General features: G+C 38.1%; 3 protein-coding genes across 3 annotated transcripts; all 3 read right to left on the bottom strand.

Moving 5' to 3' along the window:
• Positions 1 to 3,319: 3,319 nt before the first annotated feature.
• On the bottom strand, positions 3,320 to 6,323 carry LOC116732346 (C-type mannose receptor 2-like). The gene is made up of 5 exons (XM_032582444.1): positions 6,212 to 6,323; positions 5,649 to 5,723; positions 5,091 to 5,477; positions 4,528 to 4,875; positions 3,320 to 4,256 (listed from the first exon to the last, which is right to left on the bottom strand). The coding sequence occupies exons 2-5, from the start codon at positions 5,680 to 5,682 to the stop codon at positions 3,907 to 3,909; spliced, it is 1,119 nt and encodes a 372-aa protein (XP_032438335.1). The 5' UTR covers positions 5,683 to 5,723; positions 6,212 to 6,323; the 3' UTR covers positions 3,320 to 3,906.
• A 970-nt stretch (positions 6,324 to 7,293) lies between these two features.
• Positions 7,294 to 10,241, bottom strand: LOC116732355 (C-type mannose receptor 2-like). Its single transcript, XM_032582461.1, has 5 exons — positions 10,178 to 10,241; positions 9,901 to 9,975; positions 8,836 to 9,216; positions 8,402 to 8,749; positions 7,294 to 8,138 (listed from the first exon to the last, which is right to left on the bottom strand). Exons 2-5 carry the CDS (start codon positions 9,932 to 9,934, stop codon positions 7,792 to 7,794), a joined length of 1,110 nt encoding a protein of 369 aa, XP_032438352.1. The 5' UTR covers positions 9,935 to 9,975; positions 10,178 to 10,241; the 3' UTR covers positions 7,294 to 7,791.
• A 3,079-nt stretch (positions 10,242 to 13,320) lies between these two features.
• On the bottom strand, positions 13,321 to 16,191 carry LOC116732356 (C-type mannose receptor 2-like). Its single transcript, XM_032582462.1, has 5 exons — positions 16,111 to 16,191; positions 15,838 to 15,912; positions 14,823 to 15,203; positions 14,389 to 14,736; positions 13,321 to 14,109 (listed from the first exon to the last, which is right to left on the bottom strand). Exons 2-5 carry the CDS (start codon positions 15,869 to 15,871, stop codon positions 13,763 to 13,765), a joined length of 1,110 nt encoding a protein of 369 aa, XP_032438353.1. The 5' UTR covers positions 15,872 to 15,912; positions 16,111 to 16,191; the 3' UTR covers positions 13,321 to 13,762.
• Between the last annotated feature and the right edge of the window lie 1,229 nt (positions 16,192 to 17,420).

The raw sequence follows: 17,420 nt of genomic DNA, 5'->3' as shown, positions 1-17,420 counted from the left end.
TGGCAGAATGTAAAGTAGCAATAAAACAGGGCCAAGAGTGGAGCCTTGTGGGACGCCTCATGAGAACGGAGCACTAGAAGAGGCAAAATTATTACCTGACAGTGAAATTCCTGACAAAAAGAAGGAAAACTGAAAACTTCAGACTAAGTTTGAGAGAAGACAAAGACCCTTAAACACACCATCAGAGCTGAAATGAAGTGAATTCAACAATGTTTACAACTGAGTTAAACTTAAGATTTTATATCTGTCATGTTTCTTGTGTAGCTTACCACCATCAGTGTGTGAAAGGGTCAGTGACTGAATGTAGTGTAAAGTGCATTGGAGTCCTCTGGACTAGATAAAGCTCTATATAAACACAGGCCAATCACCATGTACCATTTTTAAAACAGATGAAATTCAGTTCCTCTGTATCATTTCTCTGGAATCACCTGTGTTGTCCTTTCACCTCCATGGCTCCAGACACGTCACAGTCACTCATCCGTCCTTCCGAGGTCCGGCTCTTATAGCTGATCATCTCCTCACAGATCCAGAACCACATGTCAGTCAAGCAGACCCATCCAGACAAACCGAGTCGATGCCTTCTTGGCTTTTTCCTCGACCAGCCTCAGCTTAACCAGGTTGGTGATGGTGACCAGGTCATGGTGGTGATCTCTGCAGTAGGATAAAGCGTCCTCCCTAGTTTTATTTTCTTTAATCAAGATCATGTTGTCTGTTATTGAAGTAAAGAAGACAAAATATTTTTGATTCACACCTTTATTTGTGCTGGCATTCTGAATTTATGGCTACTAACTTTTGTTTTCTTTGAACAAATGTCCATTCATCCATTTAATGTGGGCTCACCAGACACAGCAGAGAGGCCCAGAGTTCCCTCTACCCAGCCACTTGGACCAGCTCCTCTGGGGTGAATCCCAAGGCCAACTGGGTAAAAAACTGCGTTCAGAGCGAACGCGTTCACGTGTCAAAAACACGTCCAACGCTTTGAGTTGGACACGTTGCTTGACGAGCGTCAAACACATCAAAATTATGCTAGACACTCGTTTGGAAGGGCTGTTGGTTTCCATTGCCGTTCTCTTTGTGCAAAGGCGGATAACATTGAGAAAGTGGCACCGCGCTGTCAAAGGTTTTTTGCAGTCATAACAGATGTTCAGATGTCTTTGCTGAACATTGTGCGTTGAGTTTTTATTGAACGAACAATTGCCCCAGATGATAATGGCACGACGTGCATTGCCATTTTTCTTTTCCTGATTACTTTGAACAACGGCAGATGAAATATTGAGAGAGTGTCTTGGCTTCATGTACTGAAAGCAACAGAATGTAGCTGTCAGCATGTGTTTGAATTTACCTGATGATTCAGGTGTTATGAGTTTGCTGAGTTCACAACCTAGCTGGGCGCTCGTCTCACCTGAGCCCAGTTTGACGACCCGTTAACCTGCTTTGGCGCCTGTATCTCCTGGTAGAACAGTAACTACAGATCACTGCGTCACATTACAAAAAAAAAAAAATTCAAATTTTGCGTTTTGAGCATGGGACACTCTTGAACGTTCAAAACTCTCAAAATGCTTCAACGACACAGAGTCAGACGCATGAAACGTGGCGTGACGAGCCCGAAACATGATTCTACATAGACTTTGAATGTAAACCATCTGCCCCTGGTGCTCAGATCCGTCTGAATGCAGCTTAACAGTCCCTACAGCGTGTCCTTGGTCTTCCCCTGGTCTCCTCCCAGTGGGAGGAACACCTCAGCAAGGAGGTTCCCAACCAACTGGCTCCTCTCGATGTGGAGGAGCCGTCTCTCTAATCGGAGCCCCTCATAGATGAGGAGGTTCTTGTTATGTTCAGTTTAATATTTTCACATTTCACTTAGTTTAGATGCAAGGCAATGATTTACCAGCTAAATCTCTGTATAAGCGAAATAAACTATTAAGCACTTTTTTAAATAGATAAAAACACAAGAAAAGGAAAGAAAAACAGAATAAAATGCATTTCTTTTCAAACATTAAACGTATTGTATTTCACTCACCATCATAGCAGATGAAGGGTTTTCTTTCAGCACAGCTCTCATTTTTCCATCTGCCTTCATCGTCAAACACGGTCATGGCACATTGGCCACTGTTGGATTCTACATCGCTAAACTCGTTATTCCAGCGTCTGAAGGATGAGTTGCTGCCGTCTGACCAGCTCCAGGTGTCTCTGAACAGACCAACGTATGCAGTTCACTTCATCTTCTTCACTTCTTCATCCTTTAGCTGCTTCGTTCCAGTGATCAGGTCTGTGTGTTTCTCTCTGCAGTAACTCTGAGCTTGCTGCTGCTGTGGAGTAAAGACAGGAACTCATGTCATTTGTACCGTTTTAAAAGGAGAAAAATACACAGAACAGTGTACAGACAGCACTGAAAATATATGAACAATCTGATCCCCTCAGATATTAGAAATTGCCTGGTCAGATTTTTAACGAGCATCACTGGATTTATTGTGAGCAAAACCTAAACAATAACTTTGACTATTGTCATTGTTGTTTCAGTGTTGCGTCCTCCAGCCATTCAGATCCAGTATAATAAGACTCAAAAGCAAACACCAAACACAAGGGAGACATGAGAAACAGAACACAGAATATAAAGTGTGTCAGGTTATTTATGATAAAATAAAAACCTTCAGTGACCTACAACATTCGTATGTGCATATGAATGTTTGTGCTCTTGGAATTAGTGGATGAGTATAGTAAGACTATCTTAACCAAGACTCTTAAAAAAGGGTAAAGATTTTTTTTTAAATATACATTTCTGAACATAAAATTTGCCAAATATAATTAGATCAAATGCCTCTCTTATTCCTTCCCTGAAAACCAAAAGCAATAAGTTCAAACTTAACTGAAAATGTATTAAGGACTTTAGAAATTAGATTACATTCCTTTCAAAATAGGACAATTCCAGAATAAATGACTTTGCAAAACCTGCAGTTGGGGTCTACTGGTTTAATATTTTTCAACATTTATTAAATAGCAGGAATCATGTGCATCAGTTTAAATAAATGGGGTCTCATGTGATGATTTTAACAGACAGACATCACAGCCAGTCAGAAAGCCAGACCAGAATTGGCTTCTAGGGAAAGAAGAAAACATTAAATTAATCTTTGTAATAACAGAAATAATGCAAATAGGAGAGTAGTAGGAGAAGAAAGTGAGGGAAAAAAGTGGTCAGTTTAACCTAAACCAGTCTAAGTTTTATCACAAAGGAAAGTTGAAGCCTAGACTTAAAAGTAGACATGATGTCTGACTCACAGACTGAAACCAGTTTAGATAAGAAGAAAAGACAAAAAACTTCTTCAGACTCAACAGCTTTTATTGTTTTTTAACAACGTTATAGCAAAGTATTAATATGACTGTAAATCCATTTAAAACAGTGATAATAAACTGAACAGCATTTTTCTTACTTAACAGCTAAAACAAGATTACACAACCTGTCAGGATTTATTTAAGGAATAAACAAGTTCTAGTTAACCCACCACACACTTACTGATTACTTATAGACAGCTGGATGCAATATAATAACTGGCTGATCAAAGTGAATAAAATGCAAACTATGTTCTGTTAGTATAGATGTTGAATTAAAAGATACAAGAACAGTGAAATCGTCATAGAGAATGATTATAGTTGCTGAAGCTTAGTAGAAATATTGGTTTTCTAATAATAAATCAGTTGTATTTTTTATATAATCCTAAATATGTTTGTAAAAATGTATAAGTAACTTGCAGCCAAACAGCACTTTGAAAAATGAGAAGAACTTAATGATAGATTTAATCCTTCAAACAAATAACCCAATAATATTTACTTCACATAATCCAAAATATATTTTTGAGATTTTAAATGCAACTCTGGGCACAAAACAATCAAAAGCCAGAGGCTTAGGTCTCAGTATTTTTTAGAACAGATGAAATTAAACGTCTCGCTGCCTTTTTTTTCCAGCCACTTATGTTCTCCTCCCGTTTCCATGGTTCCAAACACGTCACAGTCGTCCGTCTGTCCAGGTGAGGCCCAGTTCTCATAGCTGACCTCCTCGTCACTGACCCAGACCCAGAAACTTAGAGACCAGATGTAGTGCAGTCCAATCCAGACATGATCAGTCGATGCGTTCTTGACTTTCTCCTGGATCCATCTCTGATCATCCATGTTGGTGATGGTGACCAGGTCATCATAATGATCTCTGCAGTAGGTCAAGGCGTCCTCCCAGGTTTTATTTTCTTTGATCAGGATCAACTTATCTGTCATGGTGTTGACAAGAAAACAGTTCACATCATTTGTTTATGTTACTTCACAGAAAAAGGTGGTAAAAAATCTACCTTTGGTTCCAGGAAACATTTTCAAATTCCATCTTTTTTGTTTTATAAATAGACGTGTGGAATCAGATGATTTGAGATATACACAAATACATTGACAAAAGGCCATGTAGAAAATATGTTAACAGATTCAAATCTGATTCCTTACATGACCTTTGACATTAACCTCCTTAAAAGAGACAAAAACATTACTCACCATCATAACAGATGAAGGGTTTTTTTTCAGCACAGCTCACATTCTTCCATCTGCCTCCATCATCAAACACAGTCAATCCACATTGATCGCTGACAGATTCTGAATTGTTAAAGTCATTATTCCAGTGTCTGAAAGAGAAACTGTTTCCATCTGACCACCTCCAGTTGTCTCTGAACAAACCAAAGTACGCTTTACTTTTTGTAAAGTTCATCAATTTCTTCACTTCTTCATCCTGTAGTTGCTTTAATTCCATGATCAGGTCTGTGTGATTCTCTCTGCAGTAACTCTTTGCTTTCTGCCAGGTCTTCATGTCTTTAATCAGGTGATATTTATGGGATGTGTTAGTTTCTGTGGAGTAAATAGAAAATGTATATTTTTATAACTATTTTTAAGATAAACACAAAATCAGGTTCACTTTCAGACGCATTGAAAGTAACCGTTCCTACTTTTTTGAGAGTGAAATTGATACTTTAATTTTGTTTTTTTTTAAAAAAAAACATTTTATCCAGATTGTTTTATTAGACAATCTATAGAGTTTAGATTCTGTGTTTTTTAATACTCACTATCATAGCAGAGGAAATATTCAGACCACTGGCAACCCTGATCTCCCCATACAAGACTTTTATCCAGAATCCCACAGTTCTCAGATCCTTGATTTCCTTTATCAGATGGTTGGCCTGTTTCCCAGTTTGTCTCACTTTCATTGAACTCCAGTCCAGGCAGAGACCAGAACCATGTTCTGTTAAATTCTGGTTTACTGATCAGACCAATCCAAGCTTCATTCTGATCTCCAGCTGAGATGTTGATGAGTCTCTTCATGTCCTTCATGTTAGTCACTGTGGCCAGGTCAGTGTGATTCTCTCTGCAGTACTGCTGAGCTTCAGTCCAGTTTTTATTCTCTTTAATGTAGTGAAACTGATAGAGCTGACAGTCAATGAAGCAACACTGAGCTGTAAACATAAACAATGGTGATTTTAAATTAGGAGGATTTCATCAATAGACAATATGGGCTATAAGTTTCAATATGATATGATTAGAAATTTTAATTGACATTTCTGATTGATTGTAAAGAAGTAATTCTCTATTTCCTCGTAGTCTAGTTGTGTTTCAGATCAACTTACCCATCAGGAAGAGCAGAATCAGACTCCACTGCATCTTTGCTGTCAGATGAATTATTTTCCTCCAGCAGTTTGTCTCTGTTGGATGAAGAACATTTAAACAGTGAAAAGCTGCAGCTCTCCCTCCACTGGACAGAGAAACAATGAGAGCAGAGAGACGGAGACAGACAGGAGACAACACCCTAAACTTTTCTCTGTGCATAAATAAAACTCTAACATGACATTATAACTAAGAAAAAAATGCAATAATATGACTAAAATCTAAGCATACAAAGTGAACAAAAACCTACATCTAGTTCTTTTACTCTATAATAAATTGGATGAGAATTTTATGCTGTGTTCAAAAGTCTTTTGTCAAACGGTGATGTTAACCACCCCTAACTTCAAAACCAGTATGATAAACCCAGTTTACCATAATTAAAATGATTGTTTTTAATGGTTTTTTTGTTCTAATTACTTTGCTTTCCTCCACAGATGCAACAAAGCCCAAGGAATGTGTATCACTGAATATGACTATTAGCTTAAACAATCTTATTTGATAACAATCTTATCAAATAAATTCTTACCTTTTCTGAGTTTTTTTTCCTTCCCTGTCTGTGAGCTCAAACGTGACGAGATGGAAGATCCTTCTTCTCTAAATCAGCCTCTGTCAGCTGAGGCTCTGCTAGTCTCTGTGGAGAACCGGGTGTGTTTGATGTGTTTATCGAGCTGCTGGTAAGAGGAAATGTCAAACATATGCATATGCAAATAATGGTAGCAGATCCTTCTGTTCTCGACCAGGAAGTTGTTTTTCCCCCGATGCAAAACGAGTAGATCAGGGGAAAGCCGAGAAACTTTTTCTCTTTCTAGTAATTTGGTATTCTATTTTTAAGTTTTACAGCGTACAGTGTGTTTGTGAATATTAAATTTGATGGGGTGCCGTGGTGGCCCAGGGATAAAGCACGACCCACGTATTGAGGCCTCAGTCCTCTTGGCGGGGATCGCCGGTTCGATTCCCGGCGAGGCAACATTTGCCGCATGTTGTCCCCCTGTTTCCTGTTGAACTACTTTCACATGAAGGCCAAGAGCCAACAGAGCCTTTAAAATACTAAACTTGATGGGTGTATTCTTGCTATGAAAACCAACATGGCCGTACCTTACTGAACATTTATTATGAGCATCAGGAATAACATTATATTCTCTTCAAAATGTCCTTGCGATAGGACAGTTCCAGAATAAATGACTTCATGCTGTTCTGCCAAACTTACATTTGGGGTCTGTTGCTTAACATATTTCAATGTGTATTGAATAGTAGGATAAATTACATGCAACAGTTTCAATAAACTGGGTCTCATCTGATGATTTTAACAGACAGACATCACAGCCAATCAGAATGCCAGACCAGAAGTGGCTTCTAAGGAAAGAAGAAAACATTAAATTAAAATTTGTAATAACAGAAATAATGCAGATAGGAGAGTAGTAGGAGACGAAAGTGAGGGAAAAAAGTGGTCAGTTTAACCTAAACCAGTCTAACTTTAAGCTTTATCACAAAGGAAAGTTGAAGCCTAGACTTAAAAGTAGACATGATGTCTGACTCACAGACTAAAACCTATATGTAGTATATATTATATATCTATGTAGAGATAAGAAGAAAAGACAAAAAAAAGTCTTCAGACTCAACAGCTTTTATTGTTTTTTAACAACATTATAGCAAAGTATTAATAAGAATATGATGCAAACTATGTTCTGTTAGTATAGATAAGTATAGATGTTGAATTAAAAGATACAAGAACAACAGAATCACCCTTTAGCTTCTCTGATTTGACTATATGTTTGAGTAAACTGAACCTTGTTCTTTCTATTCTATGAACTCCTGACAACGTGTCTCCGAAACTCCAAGTGAAAATTTCATATTTATTTGCAGAAAAGGAGAAATGGTCAAAATCACGAAAAAGATGCAGTGATTCAGACCTCAAACAATGCAAAGGAAACAAGTTTGTGTTTATTAAGAAACAACAAAATTAATGTTTTAACTCAGGAAGAACTTCGAGATCAATATTTGGTGGAATTACCAGGAGGTTTTCAATGGGGTTCAGTGCAGATTATATTTGTGAAATTTTAAATGCAACTCTGGGCACAAAACAATCAAAAGCCAAAGGCTTAGGTCTCAATATTTAGAACAGATGAAATTAAACGTCTCGCTGTCTTTTTTTTCCAGCCACTTATGTCCTCCTCTCGTCTCCATGGCTCCAGACACGTCACAGTCGTCCATCTGTGGACATGAGGCCCAGTTCTCATAGCTGACCTCCTCATCACTGACCCAGAACCAGAAATGTAGAGACCAGGCGTAGTGCAGTCCAATCCAAACAAAAGGAGTCGATGCGTTCTTGACTTTCTCCTGGATCCATCTCTGATCATCCATGTTGGTGATGGTGACCAGGTCATGGTGGTGACCTCTGCAGTAGGTCAAGGCGTCCTCCCAGGTTTTATTTTCTTTGATCAGGATCACGTTATCTGTCATGGTTGTGACGAGAAAATAGTTAATAGCATTTATAGAAAAAGGTGGTGGGGGGAGTATCTTTGGTTCCAGAGAAACATTTTCAAATTCCATCTTTTCAATAAACATGTGGATATGAACTGGTATATCCTGAATTAATAAATACTTTCTAAATACATCGAAAAAACGGTACATAGAAAATATGTTAATAGATTCAAATCTGATTTCTTGCATGACTTTTGACATGAATATCCTTATATGAATAAAACAAAATACTCACCATCATAACAGATGAAGGGTTTCTGCACATCACAGTTCTCATTCGTCCATCTACCTTCATCATCAAACTTAGTCGTGGCACATTGATCTCTATTGGGTTGATAATTGGTAAACTTCAGATTCCAGTGTCTGAAGGAGAAACTGCTTCCATCTGACCACCTCCAGGTGTCTCTGAACAGACCAAAGAATGGTTTTCTGTGTGTGGACTTGATCACTTTTTCCACTTCTTCATCCTGTAGTTGCTTCGTTCCACTGATCAGGTCTGTGTGTTTCTCTCTGCAGTAACGCTGAGCTTCCTGCCAGGTCTTCAGCTCTTTAATCAGGTGATATTTCTGAGTTGTATTCGTATCTGTAGAATAAACCATCATTTTAACGTCACATGACACGGGCGTTTTTTGCTTTATTTCGGAAGAAGAACAAAGTGTGAATTCTCACCATTGTAGCAGAGGAAATATCTTTGGATGGAGCAACTTGCATATCCCCATTTAGAAGTATTTACCAACAAGCCACAATTCTCCTGTTTTCCACAATCATTAGATTCTCCTGGGTACCACTTTGTCTCATTGACACTGAACTCCACTCCAGGCAGAGACCAGTACCATGTTCTGGTACCAAGTGTTTTATTATACAGACCAATCCAGGCTCCCCTCTGATCTCCAGCTGAGATCTTGTTGAGTCTCTCCATGTCCTTCATGTTAGTCACTGTGGCCAGGTCAGTGTGTTTCTCTCTGCAGTACTGCTGAGCTTCAGTCCACTTCTTTGCCTCTTTAATGTAGTGAAACTGATAAAGCTGACAGTCAATGAAGCAACACTGAGCTGTAAACATAAAGCATATTCTCATATTTATTACAACAAAATAATATTTTCACCAGGGTTTGCAGTGTAGCTTGATCTTAAAAAAGTGTTTAAGTTTTCTTGTTCTTCTTTCTGTGTGCAAAAAAAAGAAGAAAGAAATCTGACTCCAACTGAAGCTATAGTCTAACTAAAACTACCAAATACGGGTCGCCGCTAGCCGCTACGCCACCACGGCACGCCCCAAACAATATTTTTTATGGAAGTGAAATGCACAGTGGAGGAATTAGTGAAAATAAACTCCTGAAAATAAGGACGGTTCTGTTTTTTGTTTTTTTTAACATCATTATCTGGAATTTATCATGAATAGGATATATCAAAATTCTTATTATGACAAGAAATTTAGCACGATAAATGATGAACGCTACGATAAATGTCCAACCCTTATAGCAGTGTTTCTCAATTCCAGTCCTCAGGCCCCCCTGCCCTGCATGTTTTAGGTGTTTCCCTTCTGCTACACACCTGGATTGAATCTATGGGTGATCAACAGGTTTCTGCAGAACTTGATTGTCATGCAATCATTTGAATCAGCTGTTCTGGAATAGAGGCACATCTGAAACATGCAGAGCAGGGGGGCCTGAGGACTGGAATTGAGAAGCACTGGCTTATAGAAACCAGAGAGTCTAGTTGTGTTTCAGATCAACTTACCCATCAGGAAGAGCAGAATCAGACTCCACTGCATCTTTGCTGTCAGATGAATTATTTTCCTCCAGCAGTTTGTCTCTGTTGGATGAAGAACATTTAAACAGTGAAAAGCTGCAGCTCTCCCTCCACTAGACAGAGAAACAATGAGAGCAGCATTGTTCTCCCAAAACCCAACAGTTTTGGTTTGTTCTACCAAAACTGGTAGAACAGGCAAGTTTTGCTGACAAGATAATAGAAATAATAAAAAAAAAACCAAAATACTAACAAGATAAAAACTTACCTCTGTTTTCCTCTGTCCCTCTGTGAATGAGATCCTCTTCTCTTGCTGCTCTGCCCGAAACTGACCCAGGTAAACTGTTTGCTTTCTTAGTTTACCTGGTCTTCAAACAGCAGGATTCATTTCAAATTTTAAATATTCAAAATAGGACAGGAACATGTTCCAGAAACAAGACCGTGCATACGAGGAAACGGTGGATGAACCAACCTCTAAAAATAAACTGTTTTTTTTAAATATATGTATGTAAATACACACCTGAGAAAACTGACTGAGTTTATTCAGTCTCATGTACTGGTGAGGTTTCAACTGGTCACATGGTGTATTATGATGCTGCCAGTTATACCATGGTGTTAATTTGCATTTTAAATAACATCCATGTTGTTTTATAATCTTGTAATACATACATACATATATATATATATATATATATATGTATATATATATTCTTTTTTTCACATTTTGTAAAACTGTCAAATGAAACAGATAATTTGTGTAAAAATGAGCTCCTTTGGTTCCTTTTTGTGGTCCTACTGCCATCTGCAGAAATACTCACAAGTCTGAAACGACCAATCAGAGCCAGTAGGAGGGTCATTGCTGTGTCAGTCTTGCTTGTGTGTATTCGCTGTTCACACTTTCCCCCCACACAGGAGGATAAATGCACTGCAGTTGCGTTAATGGCGGAGAAGCAACATAATGTTGCAGAAAAACTGTCAATTTCTTGGGTTTCTCAGCAGGCTCCGCCGTGACGGATCGACCTGTCAGGCGTCCTTGTTCAAATTTTCCTGCCAGGTCCACGGTTTTCTTTAAACTCCCTACTGCAGCTTTAAAAAGTACAGATATTTATAAATCATTAGATAATTCTTTTATCCATTTTAATGTAATGTTTTTGCCACATTACCATGGCGAAATGATCATGTGGGTCAGTGGTTCCCAAAGTGTGGCGTGCGCCCCCTGGGGGGGGTACAGTGGCATTGCAGGGGGGAGTGGGAAGCAGTATGGATGAAAAAAAAAACAAAAAACAGTTACACAAAAGTGTTCCACTGTAAAGATGGTTTGTAGTTTGTTTTGTTGCAACCCGAAGTGTGAAATAAACTTCAGTAGAGTTTGAAAACAAAATATGTGTATCGGTTTATGTCTGGTTGAACGATGTGTTGATTTTATTTTTTCTTTCTTGGGGGAGGGGGGATTTTATTGTAATCCATAGGGGGGACCAGAAAATCTTTGGGAACCACTGATGTAGGTCATTAAGAAAAAAAAATATTATATAGTACTTGTAAAGAAGAAGGAAAATATTTTCATAATTATTTTCAAATTTCAGTTTCTCGTTGGCTACAAGCCCTGAGAGCGACGCATTTAACATGTTTCATAACAAGGTTTGAGCAAAGGAACTGGAGCCAAGCAGTAAAGAAAGTTTGAAAATACCGAAAATGTGTGTGTGTGTGTTTTATGACAACAATTTCTGATTTAAAACAAAGTCTGAAAATTAAAAACAGCCGAAACACACACACCTGCTTCCTCGTTTAATAATTGAAGTGGATGTTTTACCTTGATGATCGGCGATTCCTTTCCTCAGTGAAATGTCGATGTGTTTACGACGCAGATCATTGAATAGCAACGATACCGAAAATGACATTCGAAGAGTCAAACCAGGCCGAGGCCGTCGTTCTTATGGAAACTATTTATGAACCATGAAAAGGAAAAGAAAAAAGAAAGTGAGATGAATTGACCTGTTTAACGCCTCGGTAATAATTTAAAGAAATCTTATGGACAGAAGAAAGAAAAACGATCATCTTTGCGTAGCTCGAATGTTACTGATGAGGATTTAACTGAACCCAGTTGATGGATAAATTTAGCCCCCACTGAATCATTCATTTCAAAACTGCTAAAATATTTCTTATTAAATAATGTTTTAGGTAAACAGTTTATTTATGTTCAGTCATGTTTTATTTTTTTCAAACTTTTTTATTATTTTATTTTATTTTTTTAGAAAAATGAATCATTATTGCTACAACCCCTCCCCAAGACCACCAACGGTAAATTCTGGCACTGGGTGTAAAACAAAAATCAGTAATCAAACAGCTGATATCAGCAGCAAAAGTTTATTTTATAGTTCAGGTAAAACCTCAATCACATGAGGCAGAAAACACAGGAAGGCTTTAAACTTCAGGGTCTCCAAGGCCAAAACAATAAACAAAACACTCCTTTTTAAATATGAAATAAAAAAAAAACACTTTCTAGAGGAGAACTGATTAAAAAAAAAGTACAAAACCTGAACTTCCTGGCTAACCACAAAACAGGAGAAAACAGTTAAACAAAATGGCAGAGAACCTTAACCAGCTTCCACTGTGAATAGAAACACTTTACTTTAGACACCTGGTTCCTCCCAAAATGCCCACAGACAGTCAGCTCACAGACAAGATCACTTTAGATCAGGGGTCTCAAACTCCAGTCCTCGAGGGCCGCAGTCCTGCAACTTTTAGATGTGCCTCTGCTGCACCACCTGAACAGAATTATTAGGTCATTAAGGCTCTGGAGAACTGATCTACACAAGGAGGAGGTCATTAAGCCATTTCATTCCAGTGTTTTGTACCTGTGGCATATCTAAAAACTGCAGGACTGCGGCCCTCGAGGCCTGGAGTTTGAGACCCCTGCTTTAGATCAAGGCCCAGAGAAAAAGGAAGGGATCTGACGTCTCTGGCATGAAGCTCTTTATGGGTGGCTGACGAGCTTCAACACATTTCACCTGTGGCAGGGAGGTAGAACTGAAACACAAAGAGAGAGATCTCATGAAGAGAGCCCCTAGAGGTCAGTGACCCTAACAATTACATACAACAAAACGTGTTTACTTTTTTTTTTGCATATTGTGTATTACCTTGTGTTGTATTTGTTGCTGCCTCTTGGTCAGGACTCCGTAAAAAAAAAAATAGAGGTTTTTACTCTCAATGTTTTTTTTTGTTCTGGTAAAATGAAGATTTTTTTAATAAGTGCAGAAATTTATGTCATCTATTGTATATTTAACTGTTAATGCTGATATTTTATTGCTTTTTTTGTGTGTTTTAGCTGATTTTTTTCTTCTGAGATCTCAATAAATGCTGGGAGACAGTAACAGCTTTCTGACAGAAATAATAATAAAAATAATAATCAAATAATAATCGAAATAATCAAACTTTATTTATGGTGAACTTTATATGCAGTATGATATAACACAAAGTGTTTCACAGAAGATGACTCCTAGTGAACAGTTAATGGTAATATTCTGAAAGAATGTGCCAAAAATATTAACAACTTAAAGAGCAAAGCCATGTTACCGTATAATAATAAAAGATAATATTAAAGTAGCTCAAATTGACAAACTAAAAGCATAAATGATGAGAATCAGAATAAAATGATGTTGTCATGGTAAATAAATCACAATGAAGTTTGTTTCAGTGCAGTCAATCCACAGAACAAAAAACAATCTCATATGCAGTAAAATGATAATATGTGACACATGCATGTTACTGAAACCACAAGAAAACCAAAGACAACATCGAGATTTATGTAAAAATCTCAGAGACAATGAAAGAAAAAGAAAGAGCAGAGTGGATTTTAATTTTTAGAACAAATGAAATTAAATTCCTCCAGATCATTTTTCTTCCTCCACTGATGTCCTCCTCCCGTCTCCATGGCTCCAGACATGTCACAGTCGTCCGTCGGTTCACCTTCGGCCCAGTTCTTATAGATGACCACCTCATCACTGACCCAGAACCAGAAATCCAGAGTGCAGGTGTAGCGCAGACCCGTCCAGACAAAAGGAGTCGATGCGTTCTTGACTTTCTCCTGGATCCATCTCTGATCATCCATGTTGGTGATGGTGACCAGGTCATGGTGGTAATCTCTGCAGTAGTACAAGGCGTCCTCCCAGGTTTTATTTTCTTTGATCAGGATCAATTTATCTGTCATGGTTGTGAGGAGAAAATGGTTAATAGCATTTATTTATTTATGTAACAGAAAAAGGTGGTGGGGGAGAGAGTATCTTTGGTTCCAGAGAAACATTTTCAAATTCCATCTTTTCAATAAACATGTGGATATGAACTGGTATATCATGAATTAATAAATACTTTCCAAATACATCGAGAAAACAGTACAAAAAAAATATGTTAACAGATTCAAATCTGATTTCTTGCATGACTTTTGACATGAATATCCTTATATGAATAAAACAAAATACTCACCATCATAACAGATGAAGGGTTTCTGCACATCACAGTTCTCATTCGTCCATCTGCCTTCACCATCAAACTTAGTCGTGGCACATTGACCTCTGTTGGGTTGATAATTGGTAAAATTCAGATTCCAGTGTCTGAAAGAGAAACTGCTTCCATCTGACCACCTCCAGGTGTCTCTGAACAGACCAAAGAATGGTTTTCTGTGTGTGGACTTGATCACTTTTTCCACTTCTCCATCCTGTCGTTGCTTCGTTCCACTGATCAGGTCTGTGTGATTCTCTCTGCAGTAACTCTGAGCTTCCTGCCAGGTCTTCAGCTCTTTAATCAGGTGATATTTCTGAGTTGTATTCGTATCTGTAGAATAAACCATCATTTTAACTTCACATGACACGGGCGTTTTTTGCTTTATTTTGGAAGAAGAACAAAGTGTGAATTCTCACCATCGTAGCAGAGGAAATATCTTTGGATGGAGCAACTTGCATATCCCCATTTAGAAGTATTTACCAACAAGCCACAATTCTCCTGTTTTCCACAATCATTAGATTCTCCTGGGTTCCAGTTTGCCTCGTTGACACTGAACTCCACTCCAGGCAGAGACCAGTACTGTGTTCTGGTACCATTTGTTTGATCATAAAGACCAATCCAGGCTCCCCTCTGATCTCCAGCTGAGATGTTGTTGAGTCTCTCCATGTTCTTCATGTTAGTCACTGTGGCCAGGTCAGTGTGTTTCTCTCTGCAGTACTGCTGAGCTTCAGTCCAGTTTTTATTCTCATTAATGTAGTGAAACTGATAGAGCTGACAGTCAATGAAGCAACACTGACCTGTAAACATAAAGCATATTCTCATATTTATTACAACAAAATAATATTTTCACCAGGGTTTGCAGTGTAGCTTGATCTTAAAAAAGTGTTTAAGTTTTCTTGTTCTACTTTCTGTGTGCAAAAAAAAGAAGAAAGAAATCTGACTCCAATTGAAACTATAGTCTAACTAAAACTATGGGGGGGTTGATATGGACTAAAAGTTTTATAACAATTATTTGTGGTGCTGCTATGGTAACGACAAAGGTGACGATAAGAACCGTTAATTCATTCCTAGATGACAGAGCAAACACAGATACAGAATTTGACAAGCATATCCATTTGCAATGATTCTTTAGGACAAAAGTCCCTTAAAGAAACATAATTTGTATTAATGAACTGCAAACAATATTTTCTATAGAAGTGAAATGTATTGATGTTTTCACTGAATGGTCAGTGGAGGAAATAGTGAAAATAAATAAGGACGGTTCTGTTTTTTTTTTTTTTTTTAACATCATTAACAGGAATTTATCATGAATAGGATATATCAAAATTCTTATTATGACAAGAAATTTAGCACGATAAATGATGAACGATACGATAAACGTCCAACCCTTATAGAAACCAGAGAGTCTAGTTGTGTTTCAGATCAACTTACCCATCAGGAAGAGCAGAATCAGACTCCACTGCATCTTTGCTGTCAGATGAATTATTTTCCTCCAGCAGTTTGTCTCTGTTGGATGAAGAACATTTAAACAGTGAAAAGCTGCAGCTCTCCCTCCACTGGACAGAGAAACAATGAGAGCAGAGAGACGGAGACAGACAGGAGACAGGAAAAATTCTGATTTTCAAATGAAAGAATGCTGGTATATTATTAAAAATAATAATCTCTAAGTAATAGCAACATTAATTTCAGGGAGCTGAAACTTACATCTGTTTTCTTTTTGTCCCTCCGTGAATTGATGCTTTTCTCTTGATCCTCTGCTGAAAACTGTCACAGGTAATGCATTTCTCACTGGACGCTGAATTTTCCCGTTTCATAATTTACATATTCAAAACACGACGGTGACACTTTTCACAAGCAAACCATTCACAAACACAAGAATAGACAAGAAGACGAACCAACTCTGGTAAGCAGACGGGGGGAAATACCCAACATTTTTATGTAAAATATGGAAACAAGTTCCTCAAAAAACTGAAAGTCTTTGTTCAGTGCTGCATGTTACCTGTGACGTCTAAGTCATCCAGGTGGTGAACTATTACACTGTTAGTTTTGTTGTTGCCATGGTAGTTATTTGCCTTTCAAATTACCTTCATGTTTTAAAATAATAATAATAAAAATTCCTTGTAGAACAAATTAATCACATGCTACGAAAGGTAAAGTGTAAAACTAGCATTAATGAAAAAATACACATTCAACTTAAATTACAGGAAAACTTGTCACTGCAATGCTTTAGGCATTTTATTTATGACCTTTTTTTCATGTTTGATTCATAACTACAGACTGACAGAAGTGAAGTTGCTTTATTGCCCATCAGCCCTTGTTGCCCAAGGACACAACAAGTGGGAATCGAACCGGTGACCGATCGCCTGCCACCGTCTCCACCGATGTTAGACTCACTGTCAGAATAATGAACATTTTTAATTACGTTCTTCCACCAGTCAGACATCCTCCAGTCACCAGGTGGCAGCAGAGTTCTAACTAATCAACAGCGTAGCAGAAGACGTAGCGTACTCAGTGTGCACTGGAGTACAGAGTGGAGAGGAGATGGAGAAGATTGTGGCAGTCAAAAGAAAAATGGCGGAGGCTGGCTAGGCTTTACGGTAGCAATATCGATCGACTTCGTGTACATGCTGCTAAAACTGCTAATGATGTAGAAATTATTTACCGTTGCCGGAAAACTACTTATCCGTTGGCCATGCTAGCTAGCTTGAGCATTCAAGATTCAGGCTCTGCTGACATGGAAGATGTTAAGCAGGAGCTAAAAAAAAGAGGAGAAGCTACACTGCAAACTCAAATGGTGACCTAAAAAGAAAATCAATAAAATTTGAATTAAAAAATTACGTCGGGTGTAATTCAGCCTCGGACTGACTGTCTAAGGCCCCATATTACCTTGGGCCGGCCCTGCATGTAGAGCCACTGCGATGCGCATCTCTGGAATCTACCTGGAATCTACCTGGAATCCCCCGGTGGCCCCTATGCCAGTCCGCCTATGCTTTGGGGACAAAAATACATAAAAA

The sequence above is a fragment of the Xiphophorus hellerii genome, chromosome 14 (assembly GCF_003331165.1).
Source record: "Xiphophorus hellerii strain 12219 chromosome 14, Xiphophorus_hellerii-4.1, whole genome shotgun sequence".
Taxonomy (NCBI): Eukaryota; Metazoa; Chordata; class Actinopteri; order Cyprinodontiformes; family Poeciliidae; genus Xiphophorus; species Xiphophorus hellerii.
Note: the sequence above shows the minus strand (reverse complement) of the source record. Positions and strands in the feature narration are given on the sequence as shown.

What these genes read in the sequence shown, in the direction of transcription:
- LOC116732346 (XM_032582444.1), bottom strand. Translation starts at nt 5,682, where the DNA reads ATGCAGTGGAGTCTGATTCTGCTCTTCCTGATGG. An exon ending in GATTCTGCTCTTCCTGATGG is followed by an intron (nt 5,478 to 5,648) that starts GTAAGTTGATCT and finishes TTATGTTTACAG; the next exon opens with CTCAGTGTTGCTTCATTGAC. An exon ending in ACCCTTCATCTGTTATGATG is followed by an intron (nt 4,257 to 4,527) that starts GTGAGTAATGTT and finishes ACACCATGACAG; the next exon opens with ATAAGTTGATCCTGATCAAA.
- LOC116732355 (XM_032582461.1), bottom strand. Translation starts at nt 9,934, where the DNA reads ATGCAGTGGAGTCTGATTCTGCTCTTCCTGATGG. An exon ending in GATTCTGCTCTTCCTGATGG is followed by an intron (nt 9,217 to 9,900) that starts GTAAGTTGATCT and finishes TTATGTTTACAG; the next exon opens with CTCAGTGTTGCTTCATTGAC. An exon ending in ATATTTCCTCTGCTACAATG is followed by an intron (nt 8,750 to 8,835) that starts GTGAGAATTCAC and finishes TTTATTCTACAG; the next exon opens with ATACGAATACAACTCAGAAA.
- LOC116732356 (XM_032582462.1), bottom strand. Translation starts at nt 15,871, where the DNA reads ATGCAGTGGAGTCTGATTCTGCTCTTCCTGATGG. An exon ending in ATATTTCCTCTGCTACGATG is followed by an intron (nt 14,737 to 14,822) that starts GTGAGAATTCAC and finishes TTTATTCTACAG; the next exon opens with ATACGAATACAACTCAGAAA. An exon ending in ACCCTTCATCTGTTATGATG is followed by an intron (nt 14,110 to 14,388) that starts GTGAGTATTTTG and finishes CAACCATGACAG; the next exon opens with ATAAATTGATCCTGATCAAA.